Consider the following 19,555-nt stretch of genomic DNA (forward strand, 5'->3'; position numbering starts at 1 on the left):
TAAAGGCATGTGCCACTGCGTTAGCAGATTTGTCACACAATGGAGCCAATATAACAAATCTAGAGAAATAATCAACTACCACTAATAGATAGATGAAGCCAGATTCTGTACGAGGCAGCTTCAGAAGATCAAGAGAGACAGTTTGCCAAGGCTTTGACGGTACTGGGTACTGCAACATAGCAGCAGGTTGACAGGTGGTTTCCTTATGGCGGGCACATGATAAACATGCATCGCAGTGCGCTTCTATAACCTTTAGCATAGTGGACCAATAATATGACCAATGTGCTTGCCGTAAGCTTCTGTCTTTGCCAGGGTGTGTTGCATGAGGGGTGTCATGGATTAAATGAAGTGCAGAACTAATTAAGTCTGTTGGAATGACTAGTTGCTAAACTTGGCGATGAGGTACGTTGTTGCCTTTCAGTACTGAGTGTTTATAGAGCAATTCATTTGTTGAGGAAGAAATCAGATACAGGGACTGGTAACTTGGGCAAGGATGAATCATTGCCTGACTCTAGAAAATATATAAACCTGTTACCATATAGGGTCCACACGCTGTAACCCATGTAGTGTGTCATAACTAAACACAAAGTTTACATCGCAACCAGTTGAGACTGTGGCTACATGCTGTGAGGAGGCATCAGCTACGACACTGGACATCCCAGAAACGTATTCAAATGTCGGATTATAGTCATTCACACAACACATCTCAGGTAAGGTTAGTACATCCACTCCTGCTTTCATATGCATAATACGAACAGAGACTTTGGTAAATTTATGCATCAACAAAATTGTGGACTGATTTTTTACTGCACGTCTTGTCTCTGCGTGTTGTAAAACTTCATTCACGCTGTGTGAGGTAGTTAAATGAGACGTGTTTGAGTCGGCAAATGTGCCACTGTTAGAGGGGTTGATACAATCCGCAGCTGGATGCTCAGGTGTATCCACTGGTAAATGCTCAGAGGATGTAGTACCAGATATTAGCGAATTTGGCTATTCAGGTAGCGATGTGTTTACCTCTTCATGGTCGGTTAATGGTGGAATCACGTGAGATTGAATAACTGACTTTATTTGGCAGAGTACCGGGCGTGGATATTCCATGCTAAATATCGGGAACCTGTTGATATCTATGCTATGAGAAGCTGGTACAAGGCCAATTGATTGTTGAGCCATTGTCAAAAGGCAAGTGAGAAGATCCGCTGGATAATTAAGATCATTTGTTACCAGAAATTCGGCATCGAAGGGTGTTAAGACACTATCAAAGTGGACATCTAAGGTGACCTTCCCTTTGACCTGAAATTCTGAGCCATCCACTCCGCAGAGGCGAATGTCAGGCGGTTCGAGGAACCCAACCCTTTTAGTTGTTCCCGTAATGTTGTTTAGAGAGGAATCGGAAATCAAATTTACCATAGTTCCGGTGTCCATGAAGAAAAAGCTTTGTACCCCATCGCTCCATCCTAGAATGACTAGGCCTAAAGAAGTTATGGGTCCCACCTGGTGAATAGGGAGTTGATCTTCTGTTACATTACTTTCAGGCACTGGCGCATCTTTTGTTACGAAGTTACGTTTTTCTGGTCCGAGCACTCCTCTTCCCCCAACTGACAGCTCTTAAGGTAATGACACTCTTCAGTGGAGTGAGCTGTACTATTCTTATGATATTTGCACGTAAGATGACGGGATCGCGAAGGTGAGCGGTGCTGTTCCCGTTAACAAAATCATCTTTGTTTGCATGCATAACTAGACTCTCAATGACCAACGTTACCGCAGTGCCAGCACACAATCGCTTCTTCGCTCAGTAGATTTGTCACAACCGCTAGACGGTTATCGGTACTGTGAGTGAGACCGATTACTAGGTTTGCTTTTTGTAGCTGGCCGTGAACGTGAGGAATCCGATGAAGTAGTGCTGGTGTGTAGTACTCTCACAGTACCACTCGAAGAGTGAGAGGCTGAGGTGTGAGAACTGGCCTGGCGAGTGAAGTCTGATCCTGACCTTTCTACTATGGCATATGAGATGTTAATTATTTTGTTACCGGGGTTAAAGCCAATCTGTGGTGCTATTTCTCTTTGGTGGTCTGTAAGCCAATTAATAAATCTTAGGTACCCAAACAAATCTCCAAAATTGTTTAGTGAAACCATAAGCTGTCCATTAACTTCTTCTGCCCATTGAGTACCACGGAACAATTAGCGCATCTCGAAACTCGTCGCCCTCATGGTTGTGGCTTCTTCAGTTCCCTTTGCATGTTGGGTAGATATTTTCATATCCTCCTCCATTTGCTTAAGAAGGTTTGCCAACCCTATGAGAGATGCAGCATTGGAATGTTGACAACAAAGTTGAATTAACTGTTGGCGACAGGCATCAAATGTTTGGCAATCTTTGAAGTGCCCCGCACGAATAGCAGCTCCTATTAGTGACCTGCCTTGATGTAGTTGACCCATTAGATATAAAACTTTTAAGAGTTCAGTTGTGATTTGCCAATTACAAATGTCATTTTCGACCTCTCTAAGGAAATCGTAAACAGAAAATGTACTATCCTCTCTTGTAAATTTGGCTCGGTCAACATCATCCAAATATATGAACTGGGGAGATGGGGGTTCTGATTCACCATCGTAGGAAGAGGGTGAGACTGCGAAGGTGAAGAAGTAGTCACGGTAGTAAACTGAGACGTTGCGTGAGAAGGAAATATTATAGCGATAGTGGTGTGTATCGTGGTTAGTGGTGGTGTATGTATAGGAGAAGGTAAGGACAGAGGTTGCGGAGAAGGCTGAGTGACTTCAAGAGAATCAGTTGGGGAAGATGATAGAGTATCTGGTGTTCATATATCTGGATTTAGGATACGAGTAGTAGGGTCAATATGGGTGGTAGTAGGTGTGGTAGGAGTAATAGGAGTAGTCGTAGTAGTTGCAGGTAGGGAACTTATGGTATGCTTACTATAATATCTACCACTGCAAAGATACGTTATACTTTCGATACACACAGGATCATCAGTTTCACTATCAGAGTCAATAGAAGAGAGATCTACCCTTTTAAAAAAGGACCTTAATATAATAGGAAGCAAGTAAATGAAAATAAATGAACAAATGGATGAATAAATGAAAAAAATTAATAATATATGAAGAAATTTATATACAATGAATATGAGTGAAAATGAATGCGTTATTTACAGCTGAGTATGAATATAATTGGGAGAAAATGGGATGAAGCAGGAGTGAACGAGAAATTCTGAATGAATGAAGACCAAGTGACAAAAAATGCAATGAAAGGATGGGAGTAACTGATTAAAATATCACAATCTATAGAGACAGCTCGCCATCTCTGTAGAAAGGAATCGATTAATGTGATGGGATAAGAAAATGCATGAAAATGCATGTAGAAGAATACTTGTAGTAAGATGTGTTCACTGCAGTAGGTGCGTATCAAGTGAGGCTCTCGGTCCAGTAGTGTCTTCTCTCCTCGACGGCGTTGATTAGGCGGAGATAGTGGTGATGTAACTAAGTAGCAGCCAAGCACTGGGCGGAGCGAGATGCTGATAGGAGCGTGAGGGTGTGACGTACCTCGTTGTGAGTGGCCACGCTCCATGGGTGATGTCGGAGCTCCATGGTAGGTGGGGGGACGATGACGTAACGGCGTTGGGCGGCGGTTGGGGGCTACTTCCTGGAGTGGAATTTTGGTTGGGGTTTGTGAGGGCTAAAACTAACCCTGTACAGTGTGATAATATAACAGGTCACACAGGACTGGCAGGTGAAGGCAGGTAGTGAGGGTAGTGGTGGAGGCTTACGTGGCTGTTGCGGTGTGGTGGTAGGTGGGGTGCTGGTGTGGAGGAAAGTCCCAAAACCACACCAAAACTGCAAGGATGATTCCATGACAATGGAAGAACCACACCAAGACTGCAAAAGGGGCTGGAGGCTGGCGCGAAGAAATTGGACGAAGAAGCAGCGTGGGAAAGTGGACAATACAGCCAAGACTGCCTGTAGAACATGCAAAATTACCTTATCCTGCTCGCTTTCCACCAAATGTTAAAAATGTTAATCCCCCTTGACATCAGTCGTAGGTGAATTCAAAATCCTGGAGTGGTTTTCTGATAATATATTAAGTACCACCTTATAATCTCCACACAGCCGTATGAACACCACCCTTACACGTCCCCAGGCCATTGCTGACTGCCGGAGGAGAGCCGGCTAGGCTGTGTTGCAGCCTTAAACTCAGGGTTCAGTAGAATTTGAATCAGGCCAGACCTTAGTAAGCGATAAATGGCACCTTACTTAGATCACACTTACAATATACTTACATGCTGTACTTACATACTACATATTATTACAGATGGTTACAACAGATCTATCAATCTGTCTATTGCCAACTGCCGTAATCCCGTAAAGGGTGGCCACAAATTCCATGTCACCCCGTCCCCCGCCATTTCACTGCCCCGCCCCCAGCTCACACAGCCCTCTTTCATATATCTCTCCATTCCATCCCTCCATCTCATCCTTGGCCTCCCTCTCCCTCTCACATCCTCCACCTCACTCACCTACACTTTCCTCGTCAGTCTTTCACTGTCCATCCTCTCCATACAGCCAAACTGCCTCAATGTATTTCTCCTAACGCTTTCTATCACATCCTCATCCATACCACAATGCTTCTTCACTTTCTCATTTGTCAGTCTGTCTCTCTGTGTAACTCCAAATGCTCCTCTCCACTGCTCATACTCTTGACTTATGTCTTTCCAACAAGGTCCAACCTTCACTTTCATATGTTAGAGCTGGAATCACAATACTGTCATGCAGTGATTTTTTTACTTACATGTTCACTTCCCTATTATCACTGCCTTCAAAGAACCAGCAACGTTTCTTCCTTGTTGTACCCTTTCAAGACCCTCATCCTCTAAACTTTCACCCTAACTCATCACACTACCCAGCTATTAAACCCACCGACTCCCGTTGACATATATATATGTCCACGTGTTTTGTCACTGTGACTCCCGTTGAAGTATATAAATGCGTAGTAATTACAAGGTCGCTAATTTGCACAATTTTCAAATTTCGCGCGTGATTTTTGGTACATATACACGGGACACCCTCCTCTACAAGATGCCAGGCAGGGTCAGTGCCTTACCCCGCATGACCTCCCTCACCCCCGCACACCATTGTCTCAGCAATTCACCTGTTACCAGTGACCTGGTCAGTGAAGACATGTCGTGCCACAGTACGAAATTCAAGGCCAGAGTGATTCCCCAATCGACAGAAATGTGGAGGACAAAGTTTATGTAGCATCAGAGGAAGAAACAGGCAGAAATGATGATCAGGTAATGTTGCCAAAAAAAAAGTCAGTTATGTTGATGTGTTTGAGTGAAACAATGAGTATATTGCCTATGCTACTGTGTGAAAACCAATGTACTCTCGTACTACGTATAAATCGTACCAAATAAATAAATAAATACCGTTTATGAGTGGTGTGGAATAGTTACCCTCCCATAGAACTCGTTTTCTTTGGAGCCAGCCTGAGAGAAAATCCAGTAAGGTAAGGGGTACTGCTACCTGTATTCAGTATTTTAAACCTCAGGTGAGCGATTTCTTTATGAATTTTCGATGTTTCTCACCAAAAGTGGAGGTTTGAGCCAAAATTTTTTTTTCCAATATTGGTCTGGATTGCAGGGAGTCAGTGGTGGAACATCAGGCAGGACAGGGCGGGTTAAATGCACTTACATTTTTCATTTCCTCATCATCCAACATCACTGTATATCCAGTGACTTCATATCTCTCAAAGACAATAACTTTATACTTCCCTGAATTCACCATTAGATTCTGTTTCCTACACACACTTCCAAACTCATTCACCAAAACTTGCAGTTCCCCTTCGTCATCTATTAAAAATACAGTATCATCTGCAAACAACAGTACAGGGAGTTTCCAAACATTGCCCTCTCTCATCATAGTAATGATGATGATTATTATTACTTTGCTTATAATGATGCTTATGATTATTGCTGCAATGATGATGGGGATGATTATTATTGCTGTGATGATAATGAAGGTGATAATTTGTGTATGTTCAGACATCTGGCTAAGTGGCTGGTGGTGGTCGAGACGAGTAGGACTGGCTGGGTGGATGTTTGCATCTGTGGTGGTAGTAAGAAGCTATGCTGGGAACCTGATGTCGGTGTTGGCAGTGAGGCATATCCAGCAGCCATATCAGAGCCTCAGACACGTGCTGGACGACCGTCACGTCACTATGGTCTGGCAGACCAACACCCCTAATGTACAGTACTACAGGGTGAGCAACTTGCACCTTGTCTCAGTTTTTTTTTAACGTTATGCCTTCACACAAAAATGTGTAACCTAATTTCTTGCTAAAATATCCCCTTCACTGATATTTATTTCATGCTCTGCAATCCTTAAATCTTTCAAGCATTGTTCTCTACACTGACAGTTAATTCAGGGTCCTTCTACAGTTTCGTTTACTATATTTCAGTTTTTTACCATTTTATGAATCACCCAATAATTATATATGGGAACTGTTGACCACAGTGTCTAGATGTAGAAACTGTGTTGCCAGGTACCTTGACTTAATATAACTGCTCAAAGGTATGGTGGGAGGTGGTGGTGATCATCATTCACTCACTTGATGTAGTGCTGCCTGCTTGTTCCTTCTTCTTCATCATCCCCTTTCTCTTTCTACCTTCCTCCCTTTCTATTTCTCCCATCTTTCCTGCCACTTTTTACCAATCTTCTTTCTACCTCAAGCAACTCTGCACTGAGGGATAAGCCTGATATTCCCTGTAATCCAGGAAATCACTGACAGCATTAGGTGGTAAGCATATAAGCAAATTATGAGCCTAATTTGATGCCCTTGATAACAGAATGGAGATGCTAATGCAGCATCCATCCAGGAACCAAACCTGTGTCTCTTACCAATGCCTTGTTGTGGCGAGGTGCTGTCTGTCGCAAGGGAATATCAGTGTACAGCACAGGAGAGCCCTGCAGGGATGATTGTTTGCCTGGTGTTAATGGGTCTGTTCAGCCAGACAGACTGAGATTATGCAAGAGCAACTATAAAGTATTATGGTACAAAAGTGGCATCTTATCTTAACCCCTCCATGCATGATGATACGTTTCTCATCATATTGGTATGGCTGCGACAACACTCGACGCCTTTGGCGTCATTAAAGCATAAAAGCATTCATCAGAGGAGAAGTTTTTGGGCAATCGGCATCATTTTTGGAGGCGTCATAGCTTCCCTGCTCCTCGTCAAAAGTAATGAGTTGCCAACCGTGGGTCCCAATACCAACAAGAGAGTGGACAGGTTGTTCAGTACCAAATGAGCTGTGAGTGGGGAAGGTATTGCACTGTTCTGTCCCTTTAAATTTCCTCTCTTATGCCTGTCCCGGCCATGCAATATATTTAACTATACTAGTAGTGCTTGTGTATAGTGTTTGGGCACTGTTGTGATTAGATTTGGTGTTTGCAATAAGTAATTTGGTGTCTGTGAAGCAATCCCGGTCATTATCAGCCGTTGGCCCAATGAAGATTGTGCTACTGTTTCTAATCAACTACACTGCCTCTACCCTGCACCAAATGTGAGTATTCAGCTATAAAAATAGTGACAGTGAATCATGTGAATATAATGTGCATATCTAGTGTACAAAGAATTGGTGAAATACGTGCAGTAGCTAAGAGGATGGCAGGAAACCATCCAACAGTCACGACACGCGTGGGTACACCATAGTTTTTTGCATTTTTCTCGAAGACTATGAGGTCTAGGATCACCGTTTTGGCTCAAATGAAAGCCAATGAAATTCTGCATAGGATGATAAAATAAAAACATACAGTGGTGAGAAAAGTTTTTTGCTAGAGCTTCCTGAATAAAAAAAAATCCGTCTGTCGGAAATGGGTTGTACTTTTTCGCTTATTACTCAAACACCATACCTCGTATCAAACTGGGACCTCCGGCATTCAAAAGCTAATAAAATTCTCTTTCCAGTGATGGTACAACATGTAGAGATTGATTAGTAAACATTCGACTTATGACATTGGGAAGCGAGATGTATGCTCCTGAATATTTATTCACACGGCCCTAACGTATGTAGAGTGTGTTTTTTCTTTTGGTTGTTTTCTTGGCTTATCATGTAGAACAAACGTCGACGAATAGGAAAATGTGGGTTTTGTGGCAAAATAAATATGTTTGGGTGGTGAAAATAAGCTGAGAATACACATTTTTGGAGTGCGTGGCGGGCAGAGGGGAGAGGGGAGAAAAGCCGGCACATCATGTCCCACAAAACTTATTAACTTATCTGCGTGGAAAAGGGTTAATAAACTCATCTAGAAACTTTAAGAAAAATCAACATAGTGCCATTTTTGCGTTTCCAAATGCGAGGCAAAATTTTGCTTTGGAAAAAAAGTGCAAGAAAATTCCTGCTTGTGCATCTGATATCTGGTGTTACTACCCCGCCAGTGTGGCCTGGCAGAACACACCTTTATTGTGCACTAGTACAAGTGAACAGCTATGACAGACCTTTCTTACATTGTTTTTTCACTGTTCAGAAATCCTTCATCTTTTGCTTGAGTTAAATTCAGATGATGATGATGATGATCTCTCCTTCATACCTCCCCCAGTCAGTGGGATCCGGGATATATCGAGAGGTGATGGAGGCAGAGGAGGCTGGGAGGGTCAGACATCACACAATAGCAGAATTCTTCAAAGTGATCAGCACAATGGTTCGACCCGGACACCATGTTCTTGTGGATCTCGATTTGATGCTGCTTATGATGATTGCACAAGACTTCTCCATTACAGGTGAGAGAGAGAGAGAGAGAGAGAGAGAGAGAGAGAGAGAGACAGATTGGTACTTAGAAATATTAATGGACCTCTATGAACTGCTAATTAGTATCATCAAATGAGTGTGTGTGCAGGGGGGAGGGAGGATTTACTGGTGTGGAAAATAAGTCTTTGTGGAGTATGAGATCCTATAATCCGTTTACCCTAATTTGGCTCAACATTGTCATATCTCCACCTTAAACGTTGAGTTAACAGTAGATTAACACTAAAATGTAAGCTGCGGCACTATCTTTTTCTGCCAAATGAGCTGTGTGAAATGAGTTACAAAAGGAAAATTTAGGCCAAGTTCAGATGAAAAGAATTAATGTTTCTCTAACTTGCCCTAAAATTGTCACCTTTCTATCTTGAATGTAGAATTATAACAACAGATTAGCAGTTTAATATGATGCTGGTCAACCAAGTGATATGCAAAGAATGTAGAGTACTGGTATTATCTTTCCCTGCCATTAACTTACGTGAAATATGTAACAAATGGACGAAAATCTGGGCCAAGTTAGAGTGAAATGAGTAGTGATATTGTTATTGTTCTCTAGGGAGATGCGACTTCTACATGTCAAGGGAGCGGTTCCTGCCCGTGATGCTGTCCATAGTAGGCCAGAAGAACAGTCCTCTTGTTCCAGCACTTAGCAAAAGGTAAGTGGATGGTTAGACTGTGTAGGGAATACTGTGTAATCGAACTGGCCTAAAACTACCATCTCTCTATCTTGAATGCTGAAGTGTAAAAAAATATATGAACTCTAGGATAAGATTTACAAAGATGGTTAGTTGGTGCTAGGTGTACTCTTTAACCTGGCCTAAACTTGTCATTTCACAGTCTTGAATACTGAGGTGCAAACAATGGTTGAACACTGGATAATGATACTAATAACAAAGAAATGCAGTAGAAAGGATGATGAGCCATAGCTGTACTTGTTTCTGCTACCCAGGGTGAGTATAGAGGTGTGTGCATGTGAGACTCAAGGAAATTAACTAGTTGGCAACTTTTACTCAGGCCCGCCTGGGCCACACCTCCTTACCATAAACTATCTGTACACGCACAGAGATATAAAATAACGGTAGCTTCCTGGCATGAAACTGATACTGCAGTTATATTAGCAAAGACATTATCCAGTTTAGGAACCTGCAGTAACCTGGTAAGCTTAGAAAGAAAACCAACCAAAATTAAGGTGGAAAATTAGGCCTAACTAATCCTTCCTCCATCGTGCCTTACTGTAATTATGAAGCGTAATCTGAAAGACTTTATCTTGTCAAATTTTGCGATAAGGATGGCATAAGCTAAGACATTACTGTTAAGAACTTTCATTATATATGAATTTAAACGACAGAACCAAATGCTGTTAACTACACAATAGCAAATCCGTGTTACCATACTGTACAAGGTGTCCAGCGAGTTTTGTCATTAACTTCTGGTGATGATTTTTCAAGACATTCTAAGCAAAAAAAAAAAAAAAAAGTTCCATTATCATGTTTTTTGCAATAGTTATACACAATGGTTTGGTATTATTATTCATGGGAAATTGTCTTTACCACATAAACAAAGAAAAACATATTGGAAAACTAATGCAATATTCCATATATATATAATCTACCTCATACCAAACAGTAATGACAAAACTCGCTAGACAACCTTTATATTCAGTAGCCCATTCTGTGCATTTAAAACCATAGTCTAGTCTGATGAAAATACTGCACATCCACAACTAAGACAACAAACTTTAGGGAACTATCAAGTAATGCTGAAACTGACAGAAGATTATCATTGTGTCACTTAATGGCTAACTGAATAGGTACTGAAAGTTTAAATCTTTTATTTCCAATAAAAATCTAATGTTCTGAAAGCAAAAACTCGACATTGATAAATTACTTGCTGTATGTGGTCTTCATACGAAACAGGACTGCGAATGTTGTTTCCTAGTCTTGGTAGATTTCAAGCAGGGCACGAACATTGCTTTAAAGAGAGCTTGACATTGTCATATGACAGGCAAATGATAAAACACTGGGAGAAAATGCATAGAGTAAATGAAATGCTATGGTCTTACTTCACGTGCGATAGATCTTTTCTTTTGCAGGCATCAATAGCCACTTTCGTAATACCTTGTGTCAGCTTCGCAGAAATACATGAAAAGATACAAACTTCCTTCTCTTTCTCGAATTAACTTTGCAAGTAGCGACAACGCATCATTGCTACAAAAATAGACTGTAAACACAAACAAACCGCTTTCCCACCAAGTGATGTGTGATAAGGGGGCGGAGCTAGTGACATCATAATAGCTAGCCAATCAGTACACAGATGGAACTGCCATAAACTGCTATATAGAGAATTATTGTTATTATTTATTCGGTGTTAATAAAACTATCAGGAATAAAACAAAAATTCCCCAACTTTATTTGTTTTAACGAAGCGTTTAGTCTGCTAGTAAGTCTTTAAAAGTCCATAGGAAAAATGTCATTTTCAAGATGTGTTACTACAGAGTTCAATGGGGACGAAGACACCTCTCTTTATACACAGCTTGCTGCTACTGAGTTATGTGAAATACTGTACCTGTCACCAATGAACTTGTCTCATAAGCCTTGCCCCCTCTCACCCACCGCTCGGAGAGTAGGCAAGCAGGGATGGGGCCACGACTTCGTGAAAGGGGAGGGGCTTAAGAGATTGGAGTTCGTATATTCCATATTTATGATGCTCCCTAGCACCTCTGCCTTAGTTAATTATTATTATTATTATTTTTATACAGCTGGCTAATATCAGTGTGTGTTTTTTTTATGCTGAGTATGATGGTATTTGGATTATTTAAATGACAGAGGAGGATATTAAGAAGGAAGAAAGAAAAATTGCGTAGATACAAGTGTTAAGGTGCTTCTTTAATCAATGAGAATATGGGCCAAGGTGCGTGACGACGGGTGTAAAGGATGAAAATCTGGATCAAGTTAAGTGAAAGAATTAATGTGATGAGATGTAGTTGTAATAATTCTCTCCGTCGCTGCCGAGTCCATTTTAAAATGTAGTATGCAGACCACAATTTATCCCTACACTGTTAAAAAAATAAGCGACAGAATACGCGGGCTTGCCTGTCCTCGATTTATGTTTTATAAGCATTAATTTATTATCTGAGAATATATTTCACTGCTCTTTAGGCTTCCGAGCATTTTGAAGCTTCGTTTACTATTACTGATCCCATTTTCTTCCTAGATAAGACTCTCGTTGACTGTGCTTACTTACTGATAATAATTATATTTTTAAAAATTATACTTGCTCGCTTGAAATTATTGTCATTTGACACAACTTTTCGAGAGTGGCTGAGTTGATAGGCAGGTGGCCCGCAGTCCCAAAGGACGCGGTTTTGAATCCTGGCTGCAGCAGGGAACAGTTGAAGGATTCGAATTTCGTTAAAGCAGATTTTACTGATATATCATAATACCCCTCTGACATTTTGCACAGATATCTCCACTAATTATAGTACACCAGTCCTGTATGGGACAGCCCCAGCAAGTATTCAGTATGGACGGTGGGTGTTAGGCCTGAAGTATTGGCATGTGGAGGTGCATAGTACGTAGGAGGGATGCTGGGTCTCAGGGAACGGGCTGCTAAGTGTATGCCCAGAGTCTGACACACACAAAAAAAAAAACGGTTTCGTGTTGTACAGAATGTTCTCCGTGGCTGAGGCTGGCTTGTACTACCAGTGGATCATGACCATGGTACCCAACTCCACCTCCTGCCTCAACCTACCCACCAGGATCACCGTCAGTACAACACTCACCCTCACAAACCTATGGGTGGGTCTTGGTAGCTGTATGGCTCTCTCTTTCACTTGATATCATGTGTTGTTTCGTGCTGTGTGTGTGTGTGTGTGTGTGTGTGTTTGTGTGTGTGTGTGTGTGTGTGTGTGTGTGTGTGTGTGTTTGTGTGTGTGTGTGTGTGTGTGTGTGTGTGTGTGTGTGTGTGTGTGTGTGTGTGTGTTCATACCTAATTGTATCTTTACAGGAATGAGTCAAGCTCGTACTGTCTCCTGTCTTAAACCATTTTTAACCTACATATCCTTAAATTTATGAAATACTTTGGCACACACTATTTCATTCAGTAGTGCATTCCACTGATCAATTGCCCTATTTCGGAAACCAAATTTCCTTACGTCTTTATCGCCTCTCTTTTTATGCAGTTTTTTGTAGCGTCCTTTTGCTGATGCACCCCCATAGGTTATGTACTCATTTATGTTTATTTTCTCCTTCCCTGATATGCATTTATATACCATAATCAGGTCTCCTTTTTTCCTTCTCTCCTGTAGTGTAGACAGATTCAGTTTTTCTAGTCTCTCTTCGTAACTTAAATTCCTTAAGCTTGGTACCGATCTTTTAGCAGCCCATTGAACTTTTTCGATCTTATTTGTTTTTGAGATGAGAACTCCAGACTATTGATGCATACTCCAGGGTTGGTCTGATGAATGATGTTATTATCTTTCTTAGCATGTCTTCATTTATGTATGTGAATGCTATTCTCATATTTGCAGGCAGTGTATACATGTTCCGTACCTTCTCACTGATATGGTCAGCTGGAGATAGTCCGTTTTTGATAATCACACCTAGGTCCTCTCTTTCTGATGTGTGTAGGGTTTTATTTCCTAACTTATAATCCCAATCAGGTCTTTTTCCACTTTTACCAAACTTGATTACATGACACTTGTCAACATTGAATTCCATTTGCCATGTATTGCTCCATTCATGAAGTTTATTTAATTCTTCTTGTAGCTCTTTACCAGAGTCTGCAATAGTAATTTTCCTTTGTATTTTTTGCATCATCAGCAAACATATTTCGATAGCTTTCATTTCCAATGTTCCTACAGTATCTATATCATTTATATACACTAAAAACGTGACTGGTGTCAGCACTGAGCCCTGTGGAACTCTTCTAGTCACTTCCCTCCATGATGAGTAATTTTCCCTTAGCACTGTTCTCATTTCTCCTTTTTTGAGAAAATCTTGCAGCCAACAATACAGTTTGCCTCGGATTCCTCCCTGATGGTACAGTTTCCATAAAAGTCTTTGGTACGGTACTCTGTCAAATGTTTTCTTGAAATGTAAATACATACTGTCCACCCATCCTTCTCTTTTCTGTAATGTTTCTGTTACTGTATCATAGTAGCTTAACAGACTAGTAACACATGATTTTCTCTTTCTGAAACCCAATTGTCTTTCTGTTATCATACTGTGTTCTTCTAGATGGTTTAGATGATTTACCCAAACTTTTCTTATCAGCTTTTCTAATACCTTGCTTACAACACTGGTTAGTGATACTGGTCGGTAGTTGAGTGGATTTTGTCTATTCTCTTTCCTGAATAAGGGAACAATGTTTGCTTTCTTCCAAATATCAGGTAGTTTACCTTGTCTCAAGGATTTCTTGATAGTTAAAGATAATGGTTTATTCAACTCCTCTGCACATTCATGTAGCACCCAACATGAAAGTTCATCAGGACCATTTGCTTTTTCTTTGTCTAATTTACTTAGCTCCTCTTGTATTTCTTTTTCAGACATTTGTATATCTGGTAATATGTGTGGGCATGCATGTTCCATATCATCCCTCTCAAAATTGTTTTCTTCTGTAAAAACTGTGTGTGTGTGTGTGTGTGTGTGTGTGTGTGTGTGTGTGTGTGTGTGTGTGTGTGTGTGTGTAAATTTTTTTCAGTTTTCATCTGATTTAAGCTATATTTAGTGGATGAGAAAAGCTACTGTTTTTCGAACTGTATGTCAAAGGTCAAAGTCACAGGGCTAGGTCAAACATCAATCTAACAAAATCATGTGAGTGGATGATCTATACCATCAAATTTCGTTCCAGGGCATGTTCGCAGTTCTGGCTGGTGGACACACCGTAGCTCTGGTGATTCTGCTGTTTGAAATTGTTAGTAAAGCTGCTGGAAGATGGGCAAATGCAGCTGCTCTTCCTGACTTACCTGTTGTGTGAACCTGAAGCTGGATAGACAGGAACATATTTGGCAGGTCTCTGTATCTGTCTGTATCTCCACCCTCCCCCCCACTCTCTTCACTCTCAGATCCACAAAATAATCTCTGCAACAACCAGTATGCAGCCTACGACCACACATTTCCCGAACAATCCCCAGCCCCGCGTTATATATAAACCACCATTACCTCCCTCGTCAGTCTCAAACTTTTCACTCATTCCACGTGGCAAGACCACCAAAATTTCTCCATATATATCTACAGCAGTGCTCCACGGTCAGTATGCCACCAAAAGCTTCCTGGCGTGCCTCGGAACATTACCCTCTCTCTCTCTCTCTCTCTCTTTATATTTCCAGACGCCTTAATCCCGTAAAGGTTAACCACAAACAAATCGCCTCCCTGTCGCCATGTCCTCCGCCATTTAACTGCCTTGCTCCCAGCTCACACCCCCTCTCTCACATACCTCTCAACTCCATCCCTCCATCTCATCCTCGGCCTCCGCCTCCCTCTCCCCCCTTCCACCTCAGTCACATACACTCTCCTCGTCAGTCTCTCAAGCTCCATCCTCTCCACATGGCCAAACCACCTCATTGTGTTTCTCCTAACACTGCCTATAACATCCACATCCACACCACAACGCTCCTTCACTTTCTCAGTTGTCTGTCTGTCTCTCCATGTGACTCAACATGCTCCTCTCAAATAACTCATTTCCACTGCTCTCATTCCTGACTTCTGTCCCTCCAACAAGGTCCAAGCTTCACTTTCATACGTTAGAGTTGGTATCACAATGCTGTCATGTTGTAATTTTCTCACTTCCATGCTCATTTCCCTTTCACTGCTTTGAAAGATCCAGCAACCTTTCTTCCTTGCTGCACCTTTTCAAGCACTTCACCCTCTGAACTTCCATCCTTACTCATCACACTACAAAAGTACTTAAACACACTCACATTTTTCATTTTTCCTTCTCATACAACCTCATTATACATTCACTGACTTCACTTCCCACGAAGACCATAATTTTACTGTTCCCTACATTCACTTTTGGATTCCGTTTCTTACACACTCTTCCAAACTCATCCACCAAGCCTTGCAGCTCCCCTTCGTGTTCACTTAACAACACAGTATCATCTGCAAACAACAGTACAGGGAGTTTCCAAACACTCCCCTCTCTCAATAGGGCCGCTCCAACATCCACTGCCCTGCCTTGTATCCCTTTTATAACCATGGAGACGTAACGCACCCCTGTTTCAACCCAACCTTCAAATAGAAAAAATCACTCAGGTCACCATCCACATGCACTGCAGCCTTAGCACCCTCATGCATACTCTTCTCGGCATTCAAGAACTTCCCATCTACTCCATATATTCCTAATACTTTCCACATTCCATGTCTATCCACCCTGTCATATGCTTTCTCGAAAACCATCAAGGCTGCATACAACTTTTTACCTTTCTCTAGAAACTTTTCCACTAAAGATCTAAGAATGAATATCTGACTTCACAACCTCTTCCCTTCCTAGAAACCTCTCTATTCTTCTCCAACTGATTCCTCTATTATTTCCCTAACTCTGTCAATAAGTATCGTACCATGTACTTTTCCTATTACACTGAGAAGACATATGACCCTATGATTACCACATACTTCTTTTTCCCATTTTCCTTTGTACAGGGGAATAATTCTTCCTGGCTTCCAATCCTCTGGGACTCTACCTTCCTCCCAGGCCAATCTGCACATCTTCCACATCCATTCTACTGCCATCTCTCCCCCATGCTTCAGCATTTCACCACACACTTCATCAATTCCTGGGGCTTTCTCCATTTTAACTTTCTTCATTTGCTTCCACAACTTCCATCCAACTGATTTCTTCCTCTCTTCTCACATCCCTCTTTCTCCCAGCCGTTTCCCAGCCACTTACACTTGCATTATTTTCATTCTCCATGTTCAACAATTCCTTAAATTGTTCTCTCCATCTGCTCACTTTTTCTCCCTTCTCCACTAGCAATCTACCATTTTTATCTTTCATGAAGTCACTCATTATTTTACGATTGTTCAGTATTGCTGAGTTCCAGTATTGAGAGTAATGAAGCAGATGTGGTCTCGTCTCACCGTGTCATGTGTGAAGCTTACAGCATCCCCCCCCCCTTCCTCTCTGACTCCATATGGGAGATCCTCCTTCTTACCCCAGGTGGGGTTGGGGACTACCCTCCCTCCCCTCCCACCCTCCTTTACACGTCAGTTCACCTCAAAACTGTGGTCAATCATAATACGTCATATATGGGCGATTATTATATTTATGTAGAATAATGTAAATTATGCCAATAATTCGGGTTGAAATGCCAACCTTACGAAATGGAGCTTACATACAACAAACATCTTTCCTTAACGGAACTATATCGAGGTTACTCTGCTTCACTCACGTGGACTGTTTCGAAGTAAATAATCACAGTGGTGCCACATCTCTTCAAACCCTCGTGCCCCTGTAACACGTGGGAGTGCTGGCAGCTGTACCTTCACCTTCAGAGACAGGTCTGTGTGACACTGTGAAAAAGAGCCGCAAGCACATGGTGAAGGTGGGGAGGAAGATGCAAAGGAACGAAGTTGTATTTTACAGGGCCAATAACATCCTTGCAACAGCCTGGTATCACAACAGAGAAGTCTTCCTCCTCTCGTCTGTACACAGGCCACTCGTACACCTCACCAACAGCATCGACTACAGAACAGAAGGGCGGGGCCACGTCTGGAAACCAGCACCTGTCCTGGCCTACAATGTGAATATGCAACAAGTAGATCAGTCGAACGCAATGATTTGGCAATGATTTCCAGCATGGATTGTGCCAGGCCTACGATGAAGTGCTACAAGAAACTATTCTTCCATCTCCTCAACATCACAGTCCTAAATGCTCACCTGCTCCACGCTCAGGTAACTGGCATAAAGGAGACCTTTGAAGGCTATATTTGTGAGCTGGTGCGGGAAATACTGGGGGAATACTCAAAGGAAAGGGCTGCCGCTCGCCACCACCACACCGCTGCAACACCTATCCGCCTCACTGGTCGCCACTTCCCCACGATCATCCCTTCCACTGAGACTCGTCAGGATCCGCAGCTAAGGTGTCATGTGTGTGCAAATAGCACCGCAAGGCCGCGTACTCAGCGGAAGGCTTCTAGGTATATATGTGTACAATGCGACCTTGGTCTGTGCATCTATCCATGCTTTAAGGAGTACCACACTCTTCAAAACTATTGAGTATGACAGTGAAAGACTCTTGTAAACATTTTCTCGTAAGTGTAAGGATTATATATAGTGAAGTAATGTTATTATCGTAAGTATAAGACGATGTATTCACAGTGAGACACTCAGAAATACCCTTACAGTGTCTGTGTATACTGAAGGCATGTTGTAAATAATTTACCATAAGTGTAAGTGCAGTACACAGTGAAGTAAAGTTGTACGTAAGTTACCATAAATGTAAGACGAAGGATGCACAGTGAGAGAGATACGTGACAGGTGACAGGTGTTGCAGTACTAAGTGATTTATATGGGAAAAAAAGATGTTTTCTGGATGAAATCCAGTGAAAATTGGTATGAATGAACTGAAAAATGTAAAAAAACATTCCTAGACCTTCCGAGAGTAACGTTGGCCAGAATACCTGAGTTTACCTCCATAGAAAACGAGGTTTTCTCTCACCTTCGCTGCAGTTCTTCTAGGAAACCACAACTGAGGGGCAGACCGGAGACTTCCAGAAAACGCACTTGTAGCCTCCGCTGAGTCTTTTAAGGATCATATTCGTTTTTTTCACATCAAAATCTATGATTTAGCCTAAGAAAAAAAAAATCGAAAATTGGCCGGCACTGGTGTGCCATTTTATGTCTGGGGTGTCCGGCACACGGCAGGTTAATAAGGAATGTTGAGTACATTAACCCAATAAAACAGTCTGCATCTTTTACTGCATTATTCTCGTTATCACCAGACGAATTTACTCAGCTCTGGAGAGAACCCTAGTAAAGGAAAAATTAATGAAGGCTATATGAGGACCATCCTCCTCTTGGTGGATAGAGAGGTAACTGAGGGACGTTTGTATAACTACAGGGGAGCCGCCCAGCTGTATCGGTGGCACCACGTGAAGGCGTCCCTCTTCAGCACCAGAAGAGAAGGTTAAGGCATATTATGCAAAATAAATCACTAAGGAAGATGTGCTACGAAGCCTCATGTGCTACCAAAAATACGTCCCTTTGTGTCAATGATCCACACTCGCCCGTTAAATTCCCACTCACCTCTTACTAAGCAATTTATTTTGCTTTTTAGACTTCACTATCCTCGTCTGACATATATAAGCAAATCTCATATCGCTATACGCTGCATAAATACGAGTACAAAATTATACTAACCAGCCCTAAAAAAAGAAAATACAGACCAATGGGAGCTCAGTCAAGGTCCCGTATTCACGTAGATTATCCCGTCACGTCCCGAGGATTTCCGCACCTCCGACATCCCCCAGTCCCGAGCCTTTTTGGAAAAAAAAAATTTTGGCTAAAACTTCCGCTTAGGTCGAGAAACGAAGGAAAATCACAAAGAAAGTGGTTCCCGCGGTCTAGAAGTGGTCCATTCAGGTGAGGTCCCCCGAGCCAGGTGTCGTGTTTTGTAATGGACGTGATACGCGCTCACGTTTTCTATGGTAAGGAATACTGAGAGAAACAACACACAACACCTCTATATTTATTGAATTTGAACGAATAAACAATAACAGTAACAATATAATGGATTTCAGACACATATATATGAA

General features: G+C 41.8%; 1 protein-coding gene across 1 annotated transcript in view; it reads left to right on the forward strand.

Moving 5' to 3' along the window:
* Nucleotides 1-18,017, forward strand: part of LOC145396952 (uncharacterized) — a 53,952-nt gene extending 35,935 nt beyond the window's left edge. Inside the window, exons 12-17 of the mRNA XM_080270186.1 lie at nt 6,045-6,262; nt 8,602-8,782; nt 9,358-9,457; nt 12,469-12,598; nt 14,652-14,714; nt 17,454-18,017. Coding sequence (XP_080126312.1) covers nt 6,045-6,262; nt 8,602-8,782; nt 9,358-9,457; nt 12,469-12,598; nt 14,652-14,714; nt 17,454-18,017 — 1,256 coding nt within the window. The remainder of the gene's footprint in view (nt 1-6,044; nt 6,263-8,601; nt 8,783-9,357; nt 9,458-12,468; nt 12,599-14,651; nt 14,715-17,453) is intronic.
* Nucleotides 18,018-19,555: the final 1,538 nt, after the last annotated feature.

Source organism: Coenobita brevimanus, chromosome 40 (assembly GCF_032717465.1).
Source record: "Coenobita brevimanus isolate Jiangsu-jjx chromosome 40, ASM3271746v2, whole genome shotgun sequence".
Lineage (NCBI taxonomy): Eukaryota > Metazoa > Arthropoda > Malacostraca > Decapoda > Coenobitidae > Coenobita > Coenobita brevimanus.